The 24,885-nt window shown below is 31.7% G+C and overlaps 3 protein-coding genes across 4 annotated transcripts; all 3 read right to left on the bottom strand.

Moving 5' to 3' along the window:
- Positions 1-9,394: 9,394 nt before the first annotated feature.
- LOC139807922 (uncharacterized) lies at positions 9,395-11,814 on the bottom strand. Its single transcript, XM_071769423.1, has 2 exons — positions 11,564-11,814; positions 9,395-10,771 (listed from the first exon to the last, which is right to left on the bottom strand). The coding sequence occupies exons 1-2, from the start codon at positions 11,648-11,650 to the stop codon at positions 9,755-9,757; spliced, it is 1,104 nt and encodes a 367-aa protein (XP_071625524.1). The 5' UTR covers positions 11,651-11,814; the 3' UTR covers positions 9,395-9,754.
- A 2,181-nt stretch (positions 11,815-13,995) lies between these two features.
- Positions 13,996-17,010, bottom strand: LOC139807883 (beta-catenin-like protein 1). Its single transcript, XM_071769369.1, has 10 exons — positions 16,737-17,010; positions 16,279-16,529; positions 15,842-16,197; positions 15,524-15,753; positions 15,260-15,445; positions 15,046-15,199; positions 14,757-14,959; positions 14,490-14,667; positions 14,301-14,402; positions 13,996-14,214 (listed from the first exon to the last, which is right to left on the bottom strand). The coding sequence occupies exons 1-10, from the start codon at positions 16,764-16,766 to the stop codon at positions 14,126-14,128; spliced, it is 1,779 nt and encodes a 592-aa protein (XP_071625470.1). The 5' UTR covers positions 16,767-17,010; the 3' UTR covers positions 13,996-14,125.
- Positions 17,011-19,353: 2,343 nt separating this feature from the next.
- Positions 19,354-24,834, bottom strand: LOC139816328 (uncharacterized). Of its 2 annotated transcripts, none has more exons than XM_071783765.1 (2): positions 23,354-24,834; positions 19,354-22,397 (listed from the first exon to the last, which is right to left on the bottom strand). In XM_071783765.1, exons 1-2 carry the CDS (start codon positions 23,474-23,476, stop codon positions 21,378-21,380), a joined length of 1,143 nt encoding a protein of 380 aa, XP_071639866.1. In that variant the 5' UTR covers positions 23,477-24,834; the 3' UTR covers positions 19,354-21,377. The 2 variants fall into 2 exon arrangements, with proteins under 2 accessions (XP_071639866.1, XP_071639855.1); XM_071783754.1 differs by lacking the exon at positions 23,354-24,834 and adding an exon at positions 22,668-22,812.
- Between the last annotated feature and the right edge of the window lie 51 nt (positions 24,835-24,885).

The raw sequence follows: 24,885 nt of genomic DNA, 5'->3' as shown, positions 1-24,885 counted from the left end.
TTGTAAATTCATGTGTATAGTGTTACTTATCAGTTGATGAAAATTTTTGATCTTGCAATGTATTATAAACGCCTCTGTAGAAATGTACGAGCGGTCCGAGATATCAATTAACAATGTCATATCCGATATAAGACCCGAAAACGATCTTGACGATAAAACTGCATCAGCCACTACATGAGCCTCAAGCGTGATTGAATCATCTTTTATGAAACCTCTATCAGGATCTAAAACATCCTGCCATCTCATAAAATCAGGAAAGCCCAATGACTTACTTTTACTGTTAAAAAGATGTTGAAATTTTTCGCTTTCTGGTTCTTGTCCTTCTTTGCAAGAAAGAAGACGCAGCTCAACAACAGAGCAACAACTCCAAGATGTAGATTTACTGTCTCCATCACACAGAAGGTAAAATCCAAGAGATCGCTGTCTCTCCTGTGTCTGACTTGACCGTGGTGGATACACCTTTATTTTCCATGGTAAATTGCGAACGTAAAATGCAGGGGACAACTGCGAGTCCTTCATCTTAGATATGTTCTCAACAGTATATCGAAAAGTAGCCTCCGATCTGGCCCTTTCAGGCGGATGCATTATAGTAGTAGTACATGAACCTTTAAATGCTGTATTAGTACGTATTGAAATTCGTATTGCACATAGCAAATCTTTACGTGAAATATTCATTTGAATCTTATACTGGTTGTTTTCTCCAAATGGTGGAGAATTTAATGTATCTACGATTTCAGAGAGACATCCAAATTGATCAATTTTCCATGTATACTCAGACGTAGTCACTTCAAATCGTGTTTGAGAATAGCTTTTGGTATACGAAGGTAAAAATGGTGAAGATACTTTCTGCTCCATTTTCGTCTCAGTATAGGTATTTTTATCTTCTTCAGATCTCCACAACTGAAAATAATTAACTTACTTATGAATAATGAAAATGATCAACATCAAAATGTTTTGAGAGAAAGTCTCTATACTTTTTATAATAAAATAGATGGAATTTCAAACAAATATCCTAACATATAATACGCTTATACGCTCAAGTAAGAGCCATTTAAAATCGGGTTTAATTACAAACTTCTACATATATTATTCCAGACTGCTAACTCGTATAGCAGCTGTCTTTATTGTGGGATAGAAATTCATTTAACCGTTGTCCAAAAATACAGCGATATTGTATAGAAGTCTGTAGATGTGACAAATATAATAAAGTGAAAACATATAGAAGTATGTGGATTAACTTGAAAAACATAAGAGGTTTTTGGGACACCTTATACTTAATATATTTTTCTTTAAATAAAAATAAATTGTATGTCAGACAATCACAAAAAAGTTGAATGAATAGCTAAATTATAGGAGAAAACTTAAACATGATTATTTTCGTTGATCAAGATCAATTTAATAAATACTTGAAAGTTATGACCTTTGTCCTATTTGTGTCAAATTCCAAGAATTATTAGAAAGAGCTGCTTTCTTGCTCAAGTCTTACACGATCTATAAATCCCGTTAAATTTAAGGAGATACTTATATTTAACCCTTCGCAGAACAGTGGGTCTTTAGGGACCCGGTCGATATTTTAAATTTTTCTGAGATTTTACGGACTCATAAAAAAACCTCAAACAAGAATCAAGCATATTTAACGGTATAAATAAATTCTTAAAGCCTTCAAAAGTATACTGACATTTTTCAGATTTTTTATGGCATTTTTATTACAGCTTGAAAATCTTAATAACTGCCCTAAGACCCACATTTTCGACGAAAGCAGTAAATTATACATGTTCTGCGAAGGGTTAAAATTTTATCTTCCTTCACGCACATTGATGTATTGTATATAAGTCCAATTTTTTAAAATATTTTTTATATTACATATAAACAAAGTACCGTCTTGAATTCTGATACAATAGATTTATCTGAAGTGGACTTTTTGCATTAATAATTTTACTGATTAATAATTGCACTGAAATTTCACCTGTTAATAGAAAATAGATTTGATACGTGTATGAATACATGCATTTTCTTTGCTATGTAGTAGAATGCATAGAATTGATACTTTAGGAAATTTCATGATCCTAATACGTTATACTTCAAGTCTTATGTGTTTTCTAATGTTCTGACAACACGTAGTCAATGAAGTTGAGATAAGAACTGTTAAGAACTTTAGTCGATTTGCCATTATGCGTACTTACTTTTCCGTGAATCTTGATCAGTCGAACCAAGATCTTGGTGTTTCTTTATCAATATGCTACGATGATATTCGAACACTGTCTAGATACTCTCGACGATGATATTAGATCAATGCGTGTATAACGAGATTTGGCAACTGATCTCTCTGATTTCCTTTTATCAAATCGAGTTCTCAAGCTGTTACCTGTTGCGAATACAACGTTAACGTCGTTGACCGGTGATGTGAAAAAAGATGAGAATCAACAAATGAACGCGCCGCAGACGCAGTCACTCGATCACTGCAATGACGCAATATGGCAATATGGCTGCACTGGCTGCAGTGATGCCGGCTGCCGGCATTGCCGACGATGGCGGATATGGCGGGCATGGCGGCTGCCGATAGCACCGATGCTTTTTTTGTCACATAACATTAAGGGACCTCAATTTTTGTTGGGTATATTCCAAATGTACTGACGGTACTGAAAATTTATATATAAAGCATACATAATGTAAATTTATGGATTTTCAATACTGTTATTGTTAATACATTTCAGAATGCACCCTTTATAAGCTATACGTTCAGCAGAAAAATCAGCTCAATGATTCTATATGACTGATTTATTTTAAATCCGACAAAGAACTAAAGACTCAATGGAGTAATCGTATACAAGGATTTCTCTGAGGCTTCATATAAAAACATAATTCGCATAAAACCCAAATTCGTTTGCATATGTAATTTCCTGTTAAATTCTCGTGTAAATTGTGATGACATCACGCGAATTAATAAATTCATTGTCAGTTGCAGTAAACAAATAAAATATTATAACGCTTTCAATCAATCAGATTGTTTATAAAACACTTATCCGAATTCTGCACTAATCTGACTCTGAAAACTGTAAAAATCAAATTAAGGGGATCCGCAGCCGTATGATTTACCGACATTATCGTTAATCAATGGATCTTTTAATTGGCTTTACAGTATTGCAAGTTTTTGATCTAGAATTAAAGTCCGCAAAAAATCTAGGGTGGAAAACGTGATTTTATATCAAAGCACCAAAAATTAAAATATTACTTATTGGGGCACATACACAGCTGTCACCTGACGACAATATTTGCTTAAAACAAAATTCTACAGTTTATACGTACATAATGTTTATCATCCACCCTTGGGAAAACATGTAGGAATAATATCGTGTAAGTAGAAGTAAGATTCAGTGCGTAGAAAAAAAGCATTCATGACCTAGATTTGATGCGTACTTTAATTCTAGACAAGAATTTTGCATTTCTATAAAGCCAATTAAAAGATTAGTGCTAAGAAAAAAACCGGAAAAAACCGGCTAGGATCACGGCTTTAGGATCGGGGATCCTGCAGCCGTATGATTTACCGACCTTATCGTTAATCAATGGATCTTTAATTGGCTTTACAGAATTGCAAGTTTTGGTCTAGAATTAAAGTCCGCACAAAAATCTAGGGTGGAAAACGCGATTTTATATCAAAAGCACTAAAAAATTAAAAATATTACTTATTGGGGCACATACACAGCTGTCACCTGACGACAATATTTGCTTAAAACAAAAATTCTACAGTTTATACATACATAATGTTTATCATCCACCCTTGGGAAAACATGTAGGAATAATATCGTGTAAGTAGAAGTAAGATTCAATGCGTATAAAAAAAGATCCATCTAATAATTATTTTAGTAATGCAAATACAGATGCAGGATGACAAGAAGAGCAGCAACAGTAGTTGCCGGATCTTGCGAGAGATGGCGAGCAATCGAAAAAAGGACAGATGTCATTTCGTTAGACAAAGACAGATATAGGGAAAACAAAATTAGAAAGGTTGACATTATCGACATCGAGGAAGTTTGCCAGTCACTGCAGGATCCCCTTAAGGGGATCCTAAAGACGTTTGTATTACCGACCGAATTCTATATCTGTCCTTGTATAGACAATGATGATAGACAAGGATAGACATGGTTATAGGTTATAATTTCTTCAAAGCTCTCATTTTTATTCCAGGCTTTCAATCTCAATTTCAAAGGTACGTTATTGTTTGTGCACGTCTTCTGAAGGGTGGGAACATTTCATTTCGTACATATTACTTATACAACTGTTTATATTAGAAAATGAGGTAACAACATTTTTAATTTTTTTCAATTATTACTAATTATTTTACATTCCCACCCTTCATTAGTACCTATACTTTACTCCTGTAAAAGGATTTTGCGATCTATAAAGCCGTTTCAAAATTAGACCTTTGACTGTAATTGTCGGTATTGAATCACACACTAGCATCCCCTTAAGGACGTTCTCTCGGTGGCAGTTGTGCTCAACTCAGACACACGGAGTAATGATATGGTTGACAACTACTTCCGTGCGCAAAAGTCGAAACTCGTCCTAGCCGCGCAGCTTGTACTCGATCTGGCAAATTTTTGTTCCGTTTTCGCATTTCTCCAATACCAATTCATAAATGAGTACGTTTTCTACCTACTTGTTTATTGAGCATTCTAAAAGTAATAATAATGACTATAAAGAAAAAAAGATTAAATAACTTGATATTGAAAAAACGTTGCCCAATTAAGATCTTGACGCATTCTATACTTAACCTAGATATTGTCGCAGCGGTAGCAACGTTGCCAAGTCTCGCAGTGATCTCTCCCTCTCCGCCTCCGACAGAAGAAACTTATGTCCGATAGGTCTTTAGGGCCAATTTCACCAACACAGTTAGCTTAACCGACGGTAAGTTAGCAGGTTGACCAACAATAGGAAGCAGGGGGGGGTTGATTCGTTTTCTACGGCTAACTTTTTTAGCTAACTTCTTTATGAAATTGGCTAATACTCGAGGGCATTGAATAACTCTCACTGTTCAAGGGCGCGTTGCCTTTATCCGGTTCACTTTATAAAGACTCCTTCTACCGCGTTACACATCTTCACTGTTCACCACTTTTTAGCTTTCACTTTCAAATTATTTTTCCCAATAAGATAATATAAAGTTTTATTTCGAATTGAACGCAGAAACTAGATTAATAAAAGATACAAAAATTAACCAAAAAGGTCACCGTTTCGTTTATATTTATTTTCAAAACAAATCTAGATTTCAAGAAAGAAATAATTCATCAAATTTAATTCAAATTTTGTACATATAATTTGAATTAATACATATAATTTGTATAACATATAATTTGTGTGAAGTATTTTCTACTTCTATCTGCAGATGATCGGACCGTATATTTGTATTAAATTGAATATATCTATACATATATTGCTCAATATATACATGCCTTTGAATAAGAAATAAAGATAAATAAACTGGTAGAAAAATAAACAAATAACGTAACACAAGTCATTGATTTTTTATCTACATGTATTAAGAATAATTATAAATTTGATTCTGTTCCGATTTAGTCGCAACTTTACTGAATGCGAATTAATAACAATATCAGAAACGTATAATTATAATTACGATAAACATTAAAAGACAAAAATCAAATTTAAATTTATGAAAATAACGTGCTCCGGTGGAAAAAGGTAGCTAAGATTTGCAAAATAATTCTGACACTGTACATATGTACACAGGATAATCTAAAAAAAAAAAAGATTGAGATAATCTAAAAAAAAAATAGATTGAAAATTTTTAATAAGATACAGTATACTGACAAAAAGTAAGTAAAACGTTTATAGATACTAGATTCTTGCTATAAAAAGATTCTTATTCTTTTTGTTTTAGGTATTTTCCATTTCCTTTCGTTTTAGATCAACCTGTAAACATGAGAAAGTTTTAACTGAACTATATTAAGTATAATTAATAATAGTTTTATTCGTGCACATCAAAACTAAAAAAAAGAATTATTTTTAATCCATATTAATACTTATTTGCATATAATGTCTTTTACGTATAAAAGTTAATATTAATAAATAAATCTAATTATAATTAGATTTCTAATTTGTCTTAGCTGGTGACAAAGAAAATTGATCAGTGCTGACTTCATATTTACTTTTCTCAATCAATTCCATTATCTTATATAAATCTTCTTGCGATAGACTTTTAAATGCTATAGTGTCCTTAATTTCTTTTATGTGAAATTTAATAAGTTACCGAATGCGTTTCTAAAAATTTTGCATTAGATGAGGACGCGAGCTGTACAAGTTCTACGGCATTTTCAATCGTAAGACTGCGTAACAAATAATGTTGACACGTTAATTTTAAAGTTGGTACATCATATTTATCAGCTGCAGTTAATAACTTTTTAAGCATCTTATAATCACCCTGATCAATGGAGTTAGTTGTAATATATAATAAAACCTGTTTAAAAGTTTGTAACTCATTTCTCGTTAATACCGTTGCCATATTTATTTCTCTTCCCTTATATGTAAGACAGATATTCTTAAAGTAACTACTGTTGGTATCGCACAATTTTTTTTTGATATATCATACTCTTCTTCTCCTACTATAAATTTGAATGATTCATCCTTAGACGCGAATTCAAAAGTTGAATCTTCAAGAGATTTTACCTCTTTAAATACCGGTACAGATGCTTGTAAATTCATGTGTATAGTGTTACTTATCAATTGATGAAAATTTTTGATCTTGCAATGTATTATAAACGCCTCTGTAGAAATGCACGAATAGTCGGAAACTTCAATTAACAATGTCATATCCGAAATAAGACACGAAATCGATCTTGATGATAAAACTGCACTTGAAGATAAAACTGCATCAGCCACTACATGAACCTCAAGCGTGATTGAATCATCTTTTATAAAACCTCTATCAGGATTTAAAACAGCCTGCCATGTCATAAAATGACGAAAGCCCCAGTCATTCTCTTTACTGTTGAAGAGGTGTTCAATTTTTCTGCTAAATGGTTCTTGTCCTTCTTTGCAAGAAAGAAGACGCAGCTCAGCAACAGCGTAACAACTCCAAGATGTAGATTCACTCTCTCCATTACACTGAAGGTAAAATCCAAGAGATCGCTGTCTCTCCTGTGTCTGACTTGACCGTGGTGGACACACCTTTATTTTCCATGGTAAATTGCGAACGTAAAATGCAGGGGACAACTGCGAGTCCTTCATCTTAGATATATTCTCAACAGTATATCGAAAAGTAGCCTCCGATCTGGCCCTTTCAGGCGGATGCATTATAGTAGTAGTACATGAACCTTTAAATGCTGTATTAGTACGTATTGAAATTCGTATTGCACATAGCAAATCTTTACGTGAAATATTCATTTGAATCTTATACTGGTTGTTTTCTCCAAATGGTGGAGAATTTAATGTATCTACGATTTCAGAGAGATATCCAAATTGATCAATTTTCCATGTATACTCAGACGTAGTCACTTCAAATCGTGTTTGAGAATAGCTTTTGGTATACGAAGGTAAAAATGGTGAAGATACTTTCTGCTCCATTTTCGTCTCAATATAGGTATTTTTATCTTCTTCAGATCTCCACAACTGAAAATAATTAACTTACTTATGAATAATGAAAATAATCAACATCAAAATGTCCTGAGAGAAAGTCTCTATACTTTTTATAATAAAATAGATAGAATTTCAAACAAATATCCTAACATATCTGTAACAAACGTAATATATAAATTATGGATTTTTAATACTATTAATACACCTCGGAATGCATCCTTTATAAGTATAAGCTACGTTCAACAGAAAAATTAGCTCATTGATTCTTTAATGTAATTGAGATTTACTTTAGGTATAACTTAAGATGATTAGACGCAATGAGGAACTACAACTAGTTCTACATGAAGAACTTATAACTCACGACTATTTTCTGATTGTAAGATTAACTCTAAAATCTTAGAAATTTATTATAGTTTTATGCGGTCAAGTTTTACCGTAATAATTAATAAGTTGTGACTTCCTCGTTTATGCAATAATAATTTGTTAATTGCATCGCTAAAATATGCTAGCAAAATATAACCGAGCGAATAGATTCGATGAACGATATATCACGAACTTCCTTCATTATGTAGGATACATTATACATTCTCGGTTTAACCCTCGGAAGGTCGCGCGGGGTGTAGGCTACACCCGGCCGTCTAGTTTATTTTTGCAATTACAAGAAAAAAATTTTACCGTTGCTGGAGAAAAGTCTATCTTTTTATTGAAATTGAAATTTGTTTTATACTTCAGAAAAACAGGTTTAAAAATTCATAAAATTGAAAAAGTGAAAATTTTTTCTTCATTAATTAACATTTACGAGGAAAATATTCTGGGGTGTAACTTACACCTCACGCGACTATTCGTATTTCAAATTTGGACGCAATCATCCGAGGGTTAACTAACTGATTCAACACATTGCGTTTCAGTACGTAATATTATTATTGTTTGGAAATAAATTTCTTTTACCAAGTTACAGAAGTTTCACTGTTCACATCTTGCCTTACCTCTTATACTTTTGAACGACCTTCTAAAGCGACTATATAGTTTCACTTCGAATTAAGCATAGAAAGATAGAAACTAGATTAATAAGAGATATACAATTAACTAAAAAGGCCATATCGTTTTTTTTATTCAAAAAAATCTACATTTTAAAATTGAGTTATAAAATTCAACTCAAATTTATGTAGCCGATTTATAACTTTTGTAAAGCATTTTTTTTATCTCTAGATGATCGAATTGTATATTTCTATCAAATCTAACATCTCTGTACATAGTTTGCTCAACATCACATATGTCTCTGAGTTAGAAATAAAGATAAATTGGTAGATAGAATTGGTAAATAAAAATAAACTGGTAGAAGAATTAATAAATAACGAAATATAAGTTTATTAAATTTATTTTCCTATATATTAAGAAATATGAGTTTGATTCTGTTACAACTAAATCGCATTTTATTAAACCTGAATTAATGACAATATCGATTGCATATAATTATCAATTTTAAATTCAATGAAAATAACTCGCTATTTCGCTGAAAAAAGCAATTAATTGCTTAAGATTCTGAAACACGTACTATATAAGATTCTTATTCTGATTAATATATATACAAGATGATCTAAAAAAAAAAGATTGTAAATTTCTAATAAGATGTACTATTGCAAAAAATAAATAAAACATTTCCAGTTAATATAAGTTCGTAAAGATTCTTATTTATTATTTATTCCTTTTGTTTTAGATCAATCTGTAAACTTGAGAAAATTATAACTAAACTACATTAAAAGGATAATTAATAATAATTTTATTCGTACATCTAAACTCAAATCACGAATTATTTTTAACCTGTATTAAAATGCACATGCACATAATTATTTGCATATAAATTCTGGCATATATAAAAATTAAAACTTATATATTTGTAGAAAAAAAGAAAAAATGTTTACTAATTAAACAAAAAAAATATCTTTATCATGGTTCATTAATTTATATTTAAGACAGCAATATTATGAATCAAAGAATGATATTAGCTAATGTAAATATCTATCATAAGTGGTGACGAAAACAACTGGTAAGTGCTGATTTCAAGTATGTGTGTGTTTCACATTTTCCTTTACCTTCTACATTAATTCTAATTCTCTGAGTTTTTCTTTATAACCTACATTAATTCTTATGTTTAGCTTGATTGTGATCAATTTTCGATTTTTTTAGCATTTACAATTTCTTTTATATGAAACTGAATAAACTTTGCCGAATGCGTTTCTAAAGACTTTGCATTACACGAAGACGCAAGTTGCCTAAGTTCCAAAGCATTTTTAATGGTAATGTGGCGTAGCAAATAACGTTCACACATTAATTTTAAATTTGGTACATCATACGTGTCAACTGCTTTTAACAATTTTTTAAGCATGTCATAATCACACTGATCTATTGAGCCAGTTAAAATAAATATCAAAATCTGTTTAAAATTAAGTAATTCATCATTCGTCAATTCCCTTGTCATATTTTTTTCCCTTCCCTCATGTGTAAGGCAGATATTTTTGAAGTAGCTACTGTTGCTGGCGTACAACAATTCTTTTGATACAACATACTGTTCTTCTCCTACTATAAATTTCACTGATTTCTCATTCTCAGACTTAAATTCAACGGTGGAGTTTTCAAGAGATTTCACTCTATTCAATACCGTTGTAGATGATGGTATATTTATATGTATAGCTTTATTTATCAGTGCATGAAAAATTTCAAACTTGAAATTTATTACAAGCGTATCTTTCGTATAATCCTGCAGCTTCTCTGTTGAGAATCTAATTAACAATGTCATATCCGACATACGACCTAAAATGCTACTTGAAAATAAAACTGTTTCAGAAAACATTATTTTAGTAAGACATGAACCGTTAAGTGTTTCACTAGTACGTATGTGAAAGCTTACTACACCTATCGTCGAACCAACTTGACGTTTAATATCTACATGAATCCAGTATTGACCTGTTTCTGGAAACGATGAAGACCTTATTGTATTCATCATCCTAGAAAGACGTATAAATTGATCAATTCTCCAGGTGTGGTCAAGTATAGTTGACTTCATTTGTGTTTTAGAACAGCTCTTGATGTACGAAGATGAGATGAATGGTGAAGATACTGTCTTTTCCTTTTCTGGGACAATCTCAGTACTGATATCCTTAACTTCTTTTTCACTGTCAGACGTCTGGAAATAATTAATTTACTTAAGAATAATGAAAATAATCAACATTAAAATGTTCCAAGAGTCTCTATGCTTTTAATAAAACAGTTAAGAATTTCAAACAAATATCCTAACATGTAATAATGCTTACATTATGTATAGATAACTTTTTGAAATCTGATTTTACTGAAAGTACATAGCGATTATTAAGACATTCATGTATTTAGTATATGTAAATTTTAATAAAAATAACATTTAATGTCAGACAATCATACAAGAGAGTTAAAATAAATAGGCAACTTAATGGATATTTTCATAGATCATGACCGACTTCATAAATACTTGAAAGTTTAGCCATAATCTTGTGTCAAATTTCAAGAATGATTAATAAACTGTTTTCTTGTCTAAGTCTTACAATTAGAAGACCTATAAAAGTTAAATTTGAAGGACAACTTTTATTTACAGTGCTATAACCTATACATTTCGCTATAGATGTATATATAAGTCAAATTTTTAAAACATGTTTCATATTACTACATATATAAACAGAGTTCTATCTTGAATTCTGACAAATAGTAAACTCATCTGCAGTAGATTTTTTGCATTAATAACTTCTAATTGAATTGCATTCAAATTATACACATGCAAGTGGAAAATAGATTTGATACACGTGTATGAATGTTTATGAATTTTTTTTATGCAGAATGCATGAATTGTCGCTTTGAAAAATGTCACGAATGCACATTAATTCGTTTTTTACGTTCCAATAGCACGCACTCATCGAAATTGAGAGGAAAAAAACTATTAAGAACTTACTTGCTTCTCTTTCATTATGCGTATTTGCTTTCTCGCTGAATCTTGATCAGTTGAACTTGAGATTTTACGTTTCTCTGCAGACGACATGCTTCGGTAATATTGCAACGCCGTCCAGATGATAAAATTATTGAACTAATGCGTGTACAGATTACAATTACAGATGTAGGGCAACTGATTTCTTTTATACCACTTTCGTCAAATCAAGTAACAAGCTATTACGCTTCTTCTTTTCTTTTCTTTTTAGATGGCCCCGGCTCCCCTAGACTGCGGCAGGATGCGGTATGACCATTGACCACGATCCAGTCGGTAACTAGCTATTACGCGAGTGAACAAATGAACGTGGCCACTACAATGATGGCTGATTCGAGCCCCCCAGTACGGGGATTCTCTAACTCCTTAACGACAGTTTCGGTATCGTTGCGCAGGTATTATATATAATAAAAAAGCTGCGCAACGATACCGAAACTGTCGTTAAGGAGTTAGAGAATCCCCGTACAGGCGTGCACCGGGGCCCTTCTGTGCCGCCGATGCTTTCTTTTGTCATGTAGTATTTAAAAACCTTATATTCTATTGTTGAATGCATTTTGAAATTTACTGACGGTATTGAAAATCTATAATTATGGATTTTCATTAGATACTGTTAATACGCTTAGGAATGCACTCTTATTTTTAAGCTACGTTCAGCAGAAAAATTAACTTAATGATTCTTTATTATGATTGATTTACTTTAGATATAAGATATTTAGATGCAAACAAAGAACCAATACTATTAGAATATGCATGAAAAACTTTTATAACTGACGACTACTTTCACTGATACTGAGATTAACTTTAAAACATTAGAATTTTATTCAAGTTTTACGCGGTCAAGTTTTGCAGTAATAATTAACGACTATCCCTCTCGACTTTCTTATTTATGCAATAATTGGATCTTTAAAATATGCTAGCAAAATAATAACGAACTAATAGATTCGATGACTGATATATCACAAACTTCTTTCATTATGTACACTCTACCGGCAGTGTACATAGGATACACCAAAGTTTTGTTTTACCTGACAAATCAAACATTTCATTTCAACACTATTACTATTTAGTAATATTAATTGCTTCTACTCGATTTCATAGTTCACACTTCATCTTATCCTTTGTTTTCAAATTACCTTCTCCTAAAGCGACAATTATATAAGGTTTCATTTCAATTAAATTAAGTGCAGAAACTAGATTAATAAAAAATACAAAATTAACTAAAAAAATTATTTTATTTTTAATTTAAAAACAAATCTAGATTTCGAAATAAGTTATCAAATTTAACTCAAATTTGTGTAGCTGATTTCTAATTTGTGCGAACTTTCTTTTTCCATCCGCAGATGATCGATTGTATATTTGTATTAAATCGAATCTACATACATAAATTGCTCAATATCATAAATGCCTTTGAATAAGAAATAAAGATAAATAAACTGGTAGAAAAATAAACAAATAACAAAACATAAGTTATTAATTTTTTATCTACATATATTAAGCAATAATTATGAATTTGATTCTGTTTCAATTTAATCACATTTTATTGAACTCTCAAATTAATGACAATATCGAAAACGTATAATTACGACAAATACTAAAGAACAAAAATAAGGTTCATGAAAAATTAACTCGTTAAAAAAGATAGTTGCTAAAAGACTCTGACATCATTAATATATACACAGGATGATCTACAGAACGATTGGAAATTTTAATAAGATATAGTACTGATAAAATTAAATTTAAAAATACTTATAAGTAACATAAGATTGTAAAGATTCATAATTTTTATTTCCTTTTGTTTTAGATCAACCTGTCTTAGGCCGGTATTCATAATCAGATCTTATTTCAAGACCGTCTTAAGCAATATCTTAAGATGCTAATACGGCTCTGTGATTGGTTAATGACATCTTAAGATTGTACTTAAGACGGTCTTAAATATAAGAACCGACTATGAATACTGGCCTTAGATCAAACATGAGAAAATTATAACTAAACTATACTCCGTCCAACGAGAGATACCACTCTCAATCTCTCGTTGGACGGAGTATACATTAAGTATAACATTAATAATAGGTTTATTCATACATTTAAACTTAAATAACGAATTATTTTTTATGTATAATAATACATATTTGCTTGCAAATTCTTATACATATAAAAAATAAAAATTATAATATATTTGTGAAAATAAAAAAAACATGGTTAGATTAAATAAAAAAAATATCTTCATGTTTTATGAATTTATATTTAAGACTGCAATATTATATAAATCGACATAAAATTTTAATTAGTTATCAACATTAATAAAAAAAAATTATTTCAAGCGTGTTTTACATTTTCCTTTATTTTCTGCATTAATTTCATTTTGATTGTAAACGAGTTCAAGATTTTTTAGTATTTGTAATTTCTTTTGTATGAAACTTTTTTCATACAACTGTTGAAAAATGTTTATTACATTGTACATTACGTAATAATATAAAGTTATTGAGTCTTATGTTATATAACAATATATTTTAATAATACAGAAAATACATATCAAAATTTTTCAATTAATTGTAAGATACGTTGTTGCTCTGCTTCTTTCCATTCTGTATCACCGGCATCTCCTAAATTACCGGCGTATTCTGGTTTTGAAACAAAAAACACGTGAATGAATACATTGTTAATACGATTAAATATGTGGATAGATTTTATACTATACATAATTTACCCCTCATAATGTGGCGAATTCTGTTAAGGGATCTCTGCGCCAAGATTCTTGTCATTCGTTGCTTGACTGTATCACCGGCATCTTCTAAATTACCGGCGTATTCTGGTTTTGAAACAAAAAAACATGTGAATGAATACATTGTTAATACGATTAAATATGTAGATAAATTTTATACTATACATAATTTACCTCTCATGATGTAGCGAATTGTTTTAAGGGATCTCTGCGCCAAGAGATCCTTTATTCGTTGCTTGACTGCAGGCGGACAACCAGTGCAAGCTTCTAAAAGTACATAATCTATTAACTGTAATATAAATAACCGGCCGTCTAATCTTCTCGAGTACAATTCTTCTTCGTCTTCATCGTCCTTATGATAAAAATAAAAACAGAGTGTAAATTTTTATACGTCTTCATTTTTAGATGTCTCTGTTAAATGTTTTTCCATTGTGCACGTACCTTCCCATTCACTTCTTCTACCTTCTTTTTCACTTCTTCTACCTTCTTTCTCACTTCTTCTACCTTTTCAAGATACTTGAAATGTAATTCCATTAATCTATTCACTTTCTCATAATCATTCTCCGTAAAATAAGAAAGTAATGTTTGACGCTGTTGTCCTTTACAGTTCTTTAACAAGCTTGCTATGATTGAAATCACGTGTTCTGCAAAATTAATTATTTATTATTTCGCTATAAACAGTTAAATAAGTTGAAATTTTGCTTACTAATATTAACAGATATATCCATACTTTCATCGTCTTCTGCAGTAAGTCCTCGCATTCTATTTCTATTTCTTGTTGGGGTTTTCATAAACAGAGGAAATATAGTTCGCAATCCAAGAATATCTACAAATTTGCTGCAGTTATCTTTTCCGTCCGGGCCATTCATAGCGTGATCTAAAACCTATAATTTAACTATAGTAATTTATATAAATCCAACAAAGTCTGTTGCGAATAAACCCACTTTGAGAGATCCATCCCATGACATCTCTTTTTCTCGTAACATTAAGTTCATAATTTGGAGGCCTCCGCCACGCAGAAATCTATCTCGATTTACAGTAGCCATTAAGCTTGAGCACAAAACGTCAAACAAATCTTTCATTATCCTTTCATCGTCATATTTCTCTCGATTCTGCGATCTCGGTAAATACTGTAAATAATCGGTTTTAAGATAATTCAGTTTGGTGATGTTATACGCAAGGACTTAGAGAAACATACAAATACACACAGCTAATTGTTGTAGTAAAACATCAATTCCATCCAAGTCACCTAAAAGGAGTCTATTTTCTGGCGTATGCTCCACAAGTTTAGATAGGAGAGAACAGGCCCAAATATGGTTCAAGTCAGAAAATGTTTTTGTTATAATTTTAACTCGACTTAACAACCATTGCATCAATCCCTGCTTTCCCGCATCCGCACATAGATCTGGTCTAAATTCCAGTAGTTCGTCAAAAAACTCTGGAAATCAAAACCGTCGTTCAGTTAATTTAGTAGAAACATTATTTTGCAGAAAGATAAACGATATGCACGTTTATTAAGTAATTACCAAGTGTGTGACAAACACCGGTGTCCTCTTTAACCACTGTTTCATCAAGCCTCTCGAGATTTTGTACTAGGAGAGTGAAAACTTGTTGCTCCAACAAAGCATTGATAAATGTATCAGCGCTTTCTTTCTGAATTGCGTCTAATATATTGTAATATGTATCGTAAGTAAATTCGAATAGAAGCTCTACCACACCAACTGCTATATCGGTATTTTTATGAGACAACAATTCTAGTAAAGAAGGTACGGCACCTAATTTTACCATTAATATACAATACAAATATAGATTGGTTGGATTGGTTACTGCAATTTGAAGCTTTTGCATAGTTTCGTGCAGTTCTACTTCGGATTCCATAAACCTGCAAAAGGCCAAAAAGAAATCGAAAACAATTATACATTGAGATTTCCATCCGACATTTAGCTTCTACGTATTCATCTACTTCTCCGGTTGATCTGGGAATTTGACTCTCATCTTTTGATTCCTGAGAGCTCTCTTCTCAAATAGAAGGATCAGACGTTCGAGCGTCGCTTCATCCAACGCTTCGACTTCAGGCGCCTTAGTTTCCTTATTCAATATATCTTGTTTTTCCTTCTCCGTTAGTTCGTCGAGCTTCTTAGACTGTCTCACAATCTCCCATTCATCGTCATCGTCTTCCTCTCCCGCTGCCGGTCGTTTCGATGTGTTTGGGGGCTGTACATATTACCATCGTTTAATTATCATATCGCCGTTATTTGTAACGGACGGAAAAGCAAATCGTGAAATTTTCAATTTCACAATGAAAATTTCCGATAAATCAAAAGTCATGACACATAAGTGAGAGGTTAAATTAAACAAAATATATTACTTTCGAGATAAATATAAATTATACAGCCGCTGCAGAATAATTCCAATACGCACCTTATAAGATGAAAGTTCTCCGATATCCATTTGCCAAAAATAGATCACAAACTTTTAAAAATTATGTTTTGTAAGGTATCGCTTGGTCCGTAGCTCAGGTTATCCCGACGGCAAGGACAAGGGCGGCGATTCAGGATGGATAGTAAAGGGTGTAGAAAAAGGTGAAACTCGATGAAACGCGTAACAGACTTTACTCGTAATATACACGCGGTATACGTCCACACGGCTCGGTCGCCAGACAACGAGACATTCGAATTCGAGACAACGACTCTCTCGAGTCACAGTTCGAAGTTCGAACAGGGTGTGAGGGTGTGTCTACCGCGCGCGTCTCTCTCAGCCAATCACGGCGCGCTTACTACAACCAATCATCATGCGCCATTACAACCAATCACCGCTCGTGGGGTCGCTAGGCGCGAAGTGTATGTGCACGAACGCCTCGTAGGTGAACGCGGGGAATTCAAATACGGCCTATGTGCTTCAGTCGACGTTTACAGTTTAAAATATGGAAAAAATTTGGTAATTATTTAGAATACGCGCTGCACCTCGAATGTCAATAAAATTATGCTCATTCGACGCGTTTTGACACGAAACAAAAAAATCTGGCAGAAAAATGCGGCGGTCTGCCCTGCGAAACGAGATATTTAGCGTTTAATAATAAATTGACAATAATAACAGCTGGATGCAGTAAGTAGGACGCATATATATTTTATTATATATATATAAACAAAAGATGAGATAATATTGAAAATATTGTTTATATTATAATTAAATATATACGTGCCCTTTTCTGCGCTTCTTATTGCTAATTTTGTTAACCTTATTTGATTTTATTTGAATCAATATATATATATATTTTTTTTTTGTTAAAATACGTTAAATTTCAAATAAATATCCTAACATGTAGTAACATGTTTACATGTACAGATAAGAACCACTTGGGTAAATGTTTAGTATAACGCTCTCCTCTCCGATTTTCTTAAAACTTTGTAAAATTGTTTATTTCTGTGTGTAAAAAACATTCTGAGAAGGAAAATCGTCGCTCAGGTCTCGTTTTTTTTAAATTTAATTTCAAAGTTTTGATGTCGGTAAGGTAGAAAAATGATAATTTACGTTTTTAAAGTACTGCGCAACTTCATTTGAAGGTCACGTGACAACTGTCTGCTAATTAAATACAAAATATCTGCTTAAAACATGTGTGTGCCCTGCTTTAACGAAAATCCGAGCGAAAATCATAACTTTTATAAAGCAGTGGATACACACGTGTGTGCCCTGTTTTAACGAAAATCACAACTTCTATAAAGCAGGGCATACACACGTGTGTTTGTGCCCTGCTTTAACGAAAATCACAACTTCTATAAAGCAGGACATACACACGTGTGTGTGTGCCCTGCTTTAACGAAAATCACAACTTCTATAAAGCAGGGGATACACACGTGTGTTTGTGCCCTGCTTTAACGAAAATCACAACTTCTATAAAGCAGGGCATACTCACGTGTGTTTTGTGCCCTGCTTTAACGAAAATCACAACTTCTATAAACCAGGGCATACACACGTGTGTTTGTGCCCTGCTTTAACAAAAATTACAACTTTTATAAAGCAGGACATACACACGTGTGTGTGTGTGCCCTGCTTTAACAAAAATCACAACTTCTATAAAGCAGGGCATACACACGTGTGTGTGTGCAGTGCTTTAACGAAAAAATCACAATTTATCAATTTATTAATTTATCAATTTTGGCCACGTACAGTATTTCACAACCATAAAATTTTAACCTAAATGGCACCGTTAATGAGTATGCGGACAACTTAATTTGTGGATATAGTAACAAATAAAGTTGCGCAGTATTTAAAAAACGTAAATTATCATTTTCCTACCTTACCGACATCAAAACTTTGAAATTAAATTTAAAAAAAAACGAGACCTGAGCGACGATTTTCCTTCTCAGAATGTTTTTTACACACAGAAATAAACAATTTTACAAAGTTGTAAGAAAATCGGAGGGGAGAGCGTTATACTAAACATTTACCACCACTTGTTCTGATTTCACCAAAAGTACATAAATATTTTTGAGATATATATACCCTATATTTAATATCTTTTTTAATTAAAATAACACATTTCAAAATTTTGTGTCAAATTTCAAAAATAATTAGATAACTGCTTTCTTGTCTAATTGTAAGTCATAGACAATCTATATAAGTTAAATTTAAAGAAAACTTTTATTTATAATTCTATACTTCCTCCCTCGTCACCAAAAGCACTTTGGATGTAGGTACATATAAGAAGTCAAATTTTTAATTTTCGTATTACATATATAAACAGAGTTCTATCTTGAATTCTGACAAATAGTAAACTCATCTGCAGTAGATTTTTTGCATTAATAACTTTTAATTAAATTGCATTCAAATTATACACATGCAAGTAAAAAAATAGATTTCATACGTGTATGAATGTTCATGAATTTTCTTTATGTAGCACATGCACGAATTGTCGCTTTGAAAAATGTCACGAATGCATTAATTCGTTTATACAAAATCTTATGCGCCTTCTTACGTTCCAATAATAACACGCACTCATCGAAATTGAGAGAAAAGAACTTACTTGCTTCTCTTTCATTATGCGTATTTTTTTCTCGCTGAATAATCTTGATTAGTTGAACTTGAGATTTTACGTTTCTCTGCAGACGACATGCTTCGATAATATTCCAATACCGCCCGGATGATAAAATTATTGGACTAATGCGTGTACAGATTACAATTACAGATGTAGGGCAACTGATTTCTTTTATACCTCTTTTGTCAAATTAAGTAACAAGCTATTACGCTTCTTCTTCTTTTCTTTTTAGATGCCACCGGCTCCCCTACGGGTGCGGGGTGCCGTACGACCACGATCCAGTCGGTAACAAACTATTACGCGAATAAACATATGAACATGGCCACTGCAATGATGGCTGATTCGATCCCCAGCGTCGCGGCCCCTCTGTGCCACCGATGCTTTCTTTTGTCATGCATAGCATTTAAAAACCTTATATTCTATTGTTGAGTGCATTTTGAAATTTACTGATGTATTGAAAATCTATAATTATGGATTTTCAATACTGTTAATACGCTTAGGAATAATGCACTCATTATTTTTAAGCTACGTTCAGCAGAAAAATTAACTTAATGATTCTTTATTATGATCGATTTACTTTAGATATAAGATATTTAGATGCAATGAAGAACGAATACTAGATATAGATATGCATAAAAAACTTTTATAACTGACGACTATTTTCACTGACACTGAGATTAACTTTAAAACATTAGAATTTCATTCAAGTTTTACGCGGTCAAGTTTTGCAGTAATAATTAACGAGTATCTCTCTCGACTTTCTTATTTATGCAATAATTACATCTTTAAAATATGCTAGCAAAATAATAAACGAACTAATAAATTCGATGACTGATATATCACAAACTTCTTTCATTATGTACATAGTAATATTAATTGCTTCTACTCGATTTTGTAGTTCACACTTTATCTCTCTTATCCCTTGTTTTCAAATTACCTTCTCCTGAAGCGACAATTATATAAAATTTCATTTCGAATTAAGTGCAGAAACTAGATTAATAAACCATACAAAATTAACCAAAAAAAATTTTTTATTTTTATTTCAAAAACAAATCTAGATTTCGAAAGAAGTTATCAAATTTAACTCGTGTAGCTGATCTCTAATTTGTGCGAACTTTCTTTTTCCATGTGCAGATGACTGGATCGTATATTTCTATTAAATCGAATATCTCTATACATAATTTGCTCAACATCACTTACGCCTCTGAATTAGAAATAAAGAAAAATAAAATAACGAAATATAAGTTTACACTTATTCTTTTAGCTATATGTATTAAGCAATAATTATAAATTTGATTCTGTTTCAATTTAATCACATTTTATTGAACTCTCAAATTAATGACAATATCGAAAACGTATACATGCGACAAATACTGAAGAACAAAAATAAAATTTAAATTTATGAAAAATTAACTCGTTAAAAAAGGTAGTTGCTAAAAGACTGACATCATTAATATATACACAGGATGATCTACAGAACGATTGGAAATTTTAATAAGATATATTACTGATAAAATTAAATTTAAAATCACTTATAGGTAACACAAGATTGTAAAGATTCATATTTTTTATTTCCTTTTGTTTTAGATCAACCTGTTTTAGATCAAACATGAGAAAATTTATAACTAAACTATACTTTGTTAAACGAGAGATACCACTCTCAATCTCTCGTTGGACGGAGTATACATTAAGTATAACATTAATAATAGGTTCATTCGTACACTTAAACTTAAATAACGAATTATTTTTAATGTATAATAATACATATTTGCTCGCAAATTCTTATACACATAAAAAATAAAAATTATAATATATTTGTGAAAATAAAGGAAACATGTTTACACATTAAATGAAAAAAAAAATATCTATCATGTTTTATGAATTTATATTCAAGACTGCAATATTATATAAATCGAATATTAATCGACATAAAATTTTAATTAAACAATAATAAAAAGAAATGATTTCAAGCGTGTTTACATTTTCTTTTATTTTCTGCATTAATATTATTTTGATTGTAAACGAGTTCAACATTCCTTAGTATTTGTAATTTCTTTTGTATGAAACTTAATAAAATTTGCCGAATGCACTTCTAAAAATTTTGCATTACACGAAGACGCAAGCTGCACAAGTTCTACGGCATTCTCAATCGTAAGACTGCGTAACAAATAATGTTCACATGTCAGTTTCAAAGCTAGTACATCATATTTATCAGCTGCTGTTAATAATTTTTTAAGCATGTCATGATCACATTGCTTTACTGAGCCAGTTATAATATATAATAAAATCTGTTTAAAAGTTTGTAACTCGTTACTCGTTAATTCCTTTGTCATATTTTTTTCTCTTCCCTGCTCATGTGTACGGCAGATATTTTTAAAGTAGCTACTCTTACTGGCCCACAACAATTTTTTTGATACAAAATACTGTTCTCTTCCTACCACAAATTTGATTGATTCCTCATCTTTAGGTTCCTTGTCAAAGATCAAATTTTCAAAATATCTAGCGTCTTTTGAAAAAACTGTTGACGATGGTATTAAATTCATACGTGTAGTTTTATGTTCCAGATCATGAAAATATTCCAACTTGCAATGTACTATAAGAGTATCTGAATAATGAATTCGAAAGTTAGATGTCGAGATTTCAAGTAACAATGTCTTATTCGATATACCACCCGTAATGAATCTTGATGTTAAAGTTCTTGCATCAGGCTGTAGCATTATAGTAGTGGTACATGAACCGTTAAATGTTTTACTAGTAAGTATACAAAATTTGAATACAAATATTGTATCAGATTGACGTGAAATATCTATTTGAATCATGTATTGACCTGTGTCTGGAAACAGTGGCGACTTTATCATACTCATGATATTAGGAAGACACATAAATTGATCAATTTTCCATGTATGGTCAACTATAGTCGACTTAATCTGAGTTCGAGAACAGCTCTTTATATAGGAAGGTGACAATGGTAAAGACACTGTTTGCTCCTTTCCAGGTACAATCTCAGTACAGATATCCTCATCACTTTCTTCTTCACTGTCAGAAGTCTGGAAATAATTTATTTATGAATAATGAAAATAATCAACATTAAATAGTCCTAAAAGTGTCTATGCTTCTTAATAAAATAGACTGTATTTCAAACAATAATCTTAACATGTAATAATATGTTTATCATGTATAGAATCATTTGAAATTGGATTACACTGAAAGTAGACATCCTACATTTAATATATCATTTTTAATAAGAATAACATTTTATAAACAGATAATCATAAAAAAGAATTAAATTAATAGCCAAGTTATAGAGGAAAACTTACAAGAATTATTAGTAAATTGCTTTCTCGTCTAAGTTTTATTGTTAGAGTGGTAGACGATCTATGTGTAAAATTCTCATAAGAATTAAATTTGTTATTTCTAATTTTATACATCATGCACGTTAATATACATATGTATATAATATACATAATGTACATATATTCAATTTTTATAAATATAATTATACAATTCAAAAAATTTGATACATATATATATGTCAAAATAATATTCTGAATATTCCTTATATTACATATAAAGTTCTATCTTGAATTCCTATACTAGTAACAGATATCTGAGAGACTTTTGCATAAATAATTTTTAAATCCATTCAAATTACACATGAGTAGAAAACAGATTTGATACGTGAATAAATGTTTATGAATTTTCTTTGCTACGTAAAATGCATGGAATTGCTTCAGAAAATGTCGCGAATGTATTAATTCATTTATACTACAAAATCTTATGCGCTTTCTAATGTTTTAATAACACGTAAAAAGCTGCTGTCCACTTGACGCTACAAATGCTTTGAAACGTTCTTTTTCTCCTTCTTTCTTTATTGAACGAAAGGAGAAGATTTCGAAGCATTTGTAGCATCAAGTGGACCGCAGCCGTAGTCAAGTTGAAAAGAGAACTGTTAACAACTTACAACCTCCTCTTCCGTTTTACGTCAGAACTGTTAACAACTTACAACCTCCTCTTCCGTTTTACGTCTTATTCGCTTTTCCGTTGAGTCTTGATCAGTCGAACCACGGTACGGTACTATGGTCCTTGTGGCCGGACCTATAATCTTACGTTTCCTTGCAAACGACATGCTTCGGTAATATTCCAACACCGTCCAGATGAAGAAATTATTAAACTAATACGTGTACAGACTTGTGGCAACTGACTCCTTTGATTAAGATTTCCTTTTATCGAATCAAGTTTCCACACGCTACTGTGAACATGTACTATATCAACAACTACATATGAGAAAAAACTTATAACGAATGAACAAATGAACGTGGCTATTGCAGCGTTGCCAGACTCGCGCGCCGGCTAGGCTAATCCGGAACCGGAAGATAGATGGAGGGGTCGCGCATCCTATTCGACCCGCCGCGAGTGGCGCGAGTTCAAATTTGGCATCTCTGAACCACCGACACCTTAATTGTTTTGTCAGGTAGCGTTTAGAGACTTTATTCTATTTTTTGGTGTATTCCGAATTGTACTGACAGTACTGAAAATCTATAGCAAACTTAAGGCTCCTGGTCCCTGAGCCGAGAACTCTGCGTTGACGGTGGCGCCGTACCGTCGCGGCAGAAATAAGAACTCTCTCCTCTCACTCTCTCCAATGGAGAATTCTGTCTTGTGACATGTTGACAACCTCATTTTAAGTTGCGGTATATTTCTTTATTATTCGCTCTGTACTTGTGCTCTAACGTTTAACGTATTCGTGAAACTCGTAAAATTGACCGGATGGTAAGATTTGCAAGAAATATATATGCGGAAGGAACATTCACCACTCTTTTCGATAGTCGTCAAACGGCTTGTTTTCCATATGTTTAGGCTTCGTTTTATGGCTGTTTGTTTATTGTCGAGGGAAAAGGATAGTATCCGGTCAATTTTTGAAATGTGCTGAAACGATCTGTCGTGATTTTTTATTGAAATGTCTTTTTATTTCGGAAAATACCGCAACTTAAAATTAGGTGTTTTCCTCGCCTCGATAGTAAGAATCCAATATGGCCGCGGTGACTACCCAGGAGCCTTAATGTAAAAATTATGGATTTTTAATACTATCAATACATTTCCCAAAATGTATTGATAATATAATATCTCTCTGTATAATATAATAATTCTCTTTTCACGTTGGAGGGAAAAAGAGAAAAGATAAACCATGCAAGAAGTTCAGCTAAAAAGAACAGGTCTATTGTTCGTACTTTACTTTATCCTTTACTTTTAAATTATTTTTTCCTACAGCGAAAATGTAAAGTTTTATTTTTAATCAAGCGCAGAAACTTATAGATTAACAAGAGATACTACAAAATTAACCAAAAAGGTCATATTTTTTTTTATTTTTAAAACAAATCTAGATTTTAAAATATGAGTTATCAACTAAAATTTGTGATAAAAAATAACTTGCTTGTTGAAAAAGCTAAGGTAATCCTAAAGATTCTGACACTACAATATAATACGTACACAGGATGATATATATAACATACAGAACGATTAGGAAGTACTGATAAA

This window comes from Temnothorax longispinosus, chromosome 1 (genome assembly GCF_030848805.1).
Source record: "Temnothorax longispinosus isolate EJ_2023e chromosome 1, Tlon_JGU_v1, whole genome shotgun sequence".
NCBI classification, from domain to species: Eukaryota; Metazoa; Arthropoda; class Insecta; order Hymenoptera; family Formicidae; genus Temnothorax; species Temnothorax longispinosus.
This window is presented reverse-complemented; position numbering and strand designations above follow the sequence as displayed.

What these genes read in the sequence shown, in the direction of transcription:
- LOC139807922 (XM_071769423.1), bottom strand. Translation starts at nt 11,650, where the DNA reads ATGTCGTCTGCAGAGAAACGTAAAATCTCAAGTTCAACTGATCAAGAT. An exon ending in GCATAATGAAAGAGAAGCAA is followed by an intron (nt 10,772 to 11,563) that starts GTAAGTTCTTAA and finishes AATTATTTCCAG; the next exon opens with ACGTCTGACAGTGAAAAAGA.
- LOC139807883 (XM_071769369.1), bottom strand. Translation starts at nt 16,766, where the DNA reads ATGGATATCGGAGAACTTTCATCTTATAAG. An exon ending in TAGAAGAAGTGAATGGGAAG is followed by an intron (nt 14,668 to 14,756) that starts GTACGTGCACAA and finishes TTTTATCATAAG; the next exon opens with GACGATGAAGACGAAGAAGA. An exon ending in AATTCGCTACATCATGAGAG is followed by an intron (nt 14,403 to 14,489) that starts GTAAATTATGTA and finishes TTTCAAAACCAG; the next exon opens with AATACGCCGGTAATTTAGAA.
- LOC139816328 (XM_071783765.1), bottom strand. Translation starts at nt 23,476, where the DNA reads ATGTCGTTTGCAAGGAAACGTAAGATTATAGGTCCGGCCACAAGGACC. An exon ending in GTAAAACGGAAGAGGAGGTT is followed by an intron (nt 22,398 to 23,353) that starts GTAAGTTGTTAA and finishes AATTATTTCCAG; the next exon opens with ACTTCTGACAGTGAAGAAGA.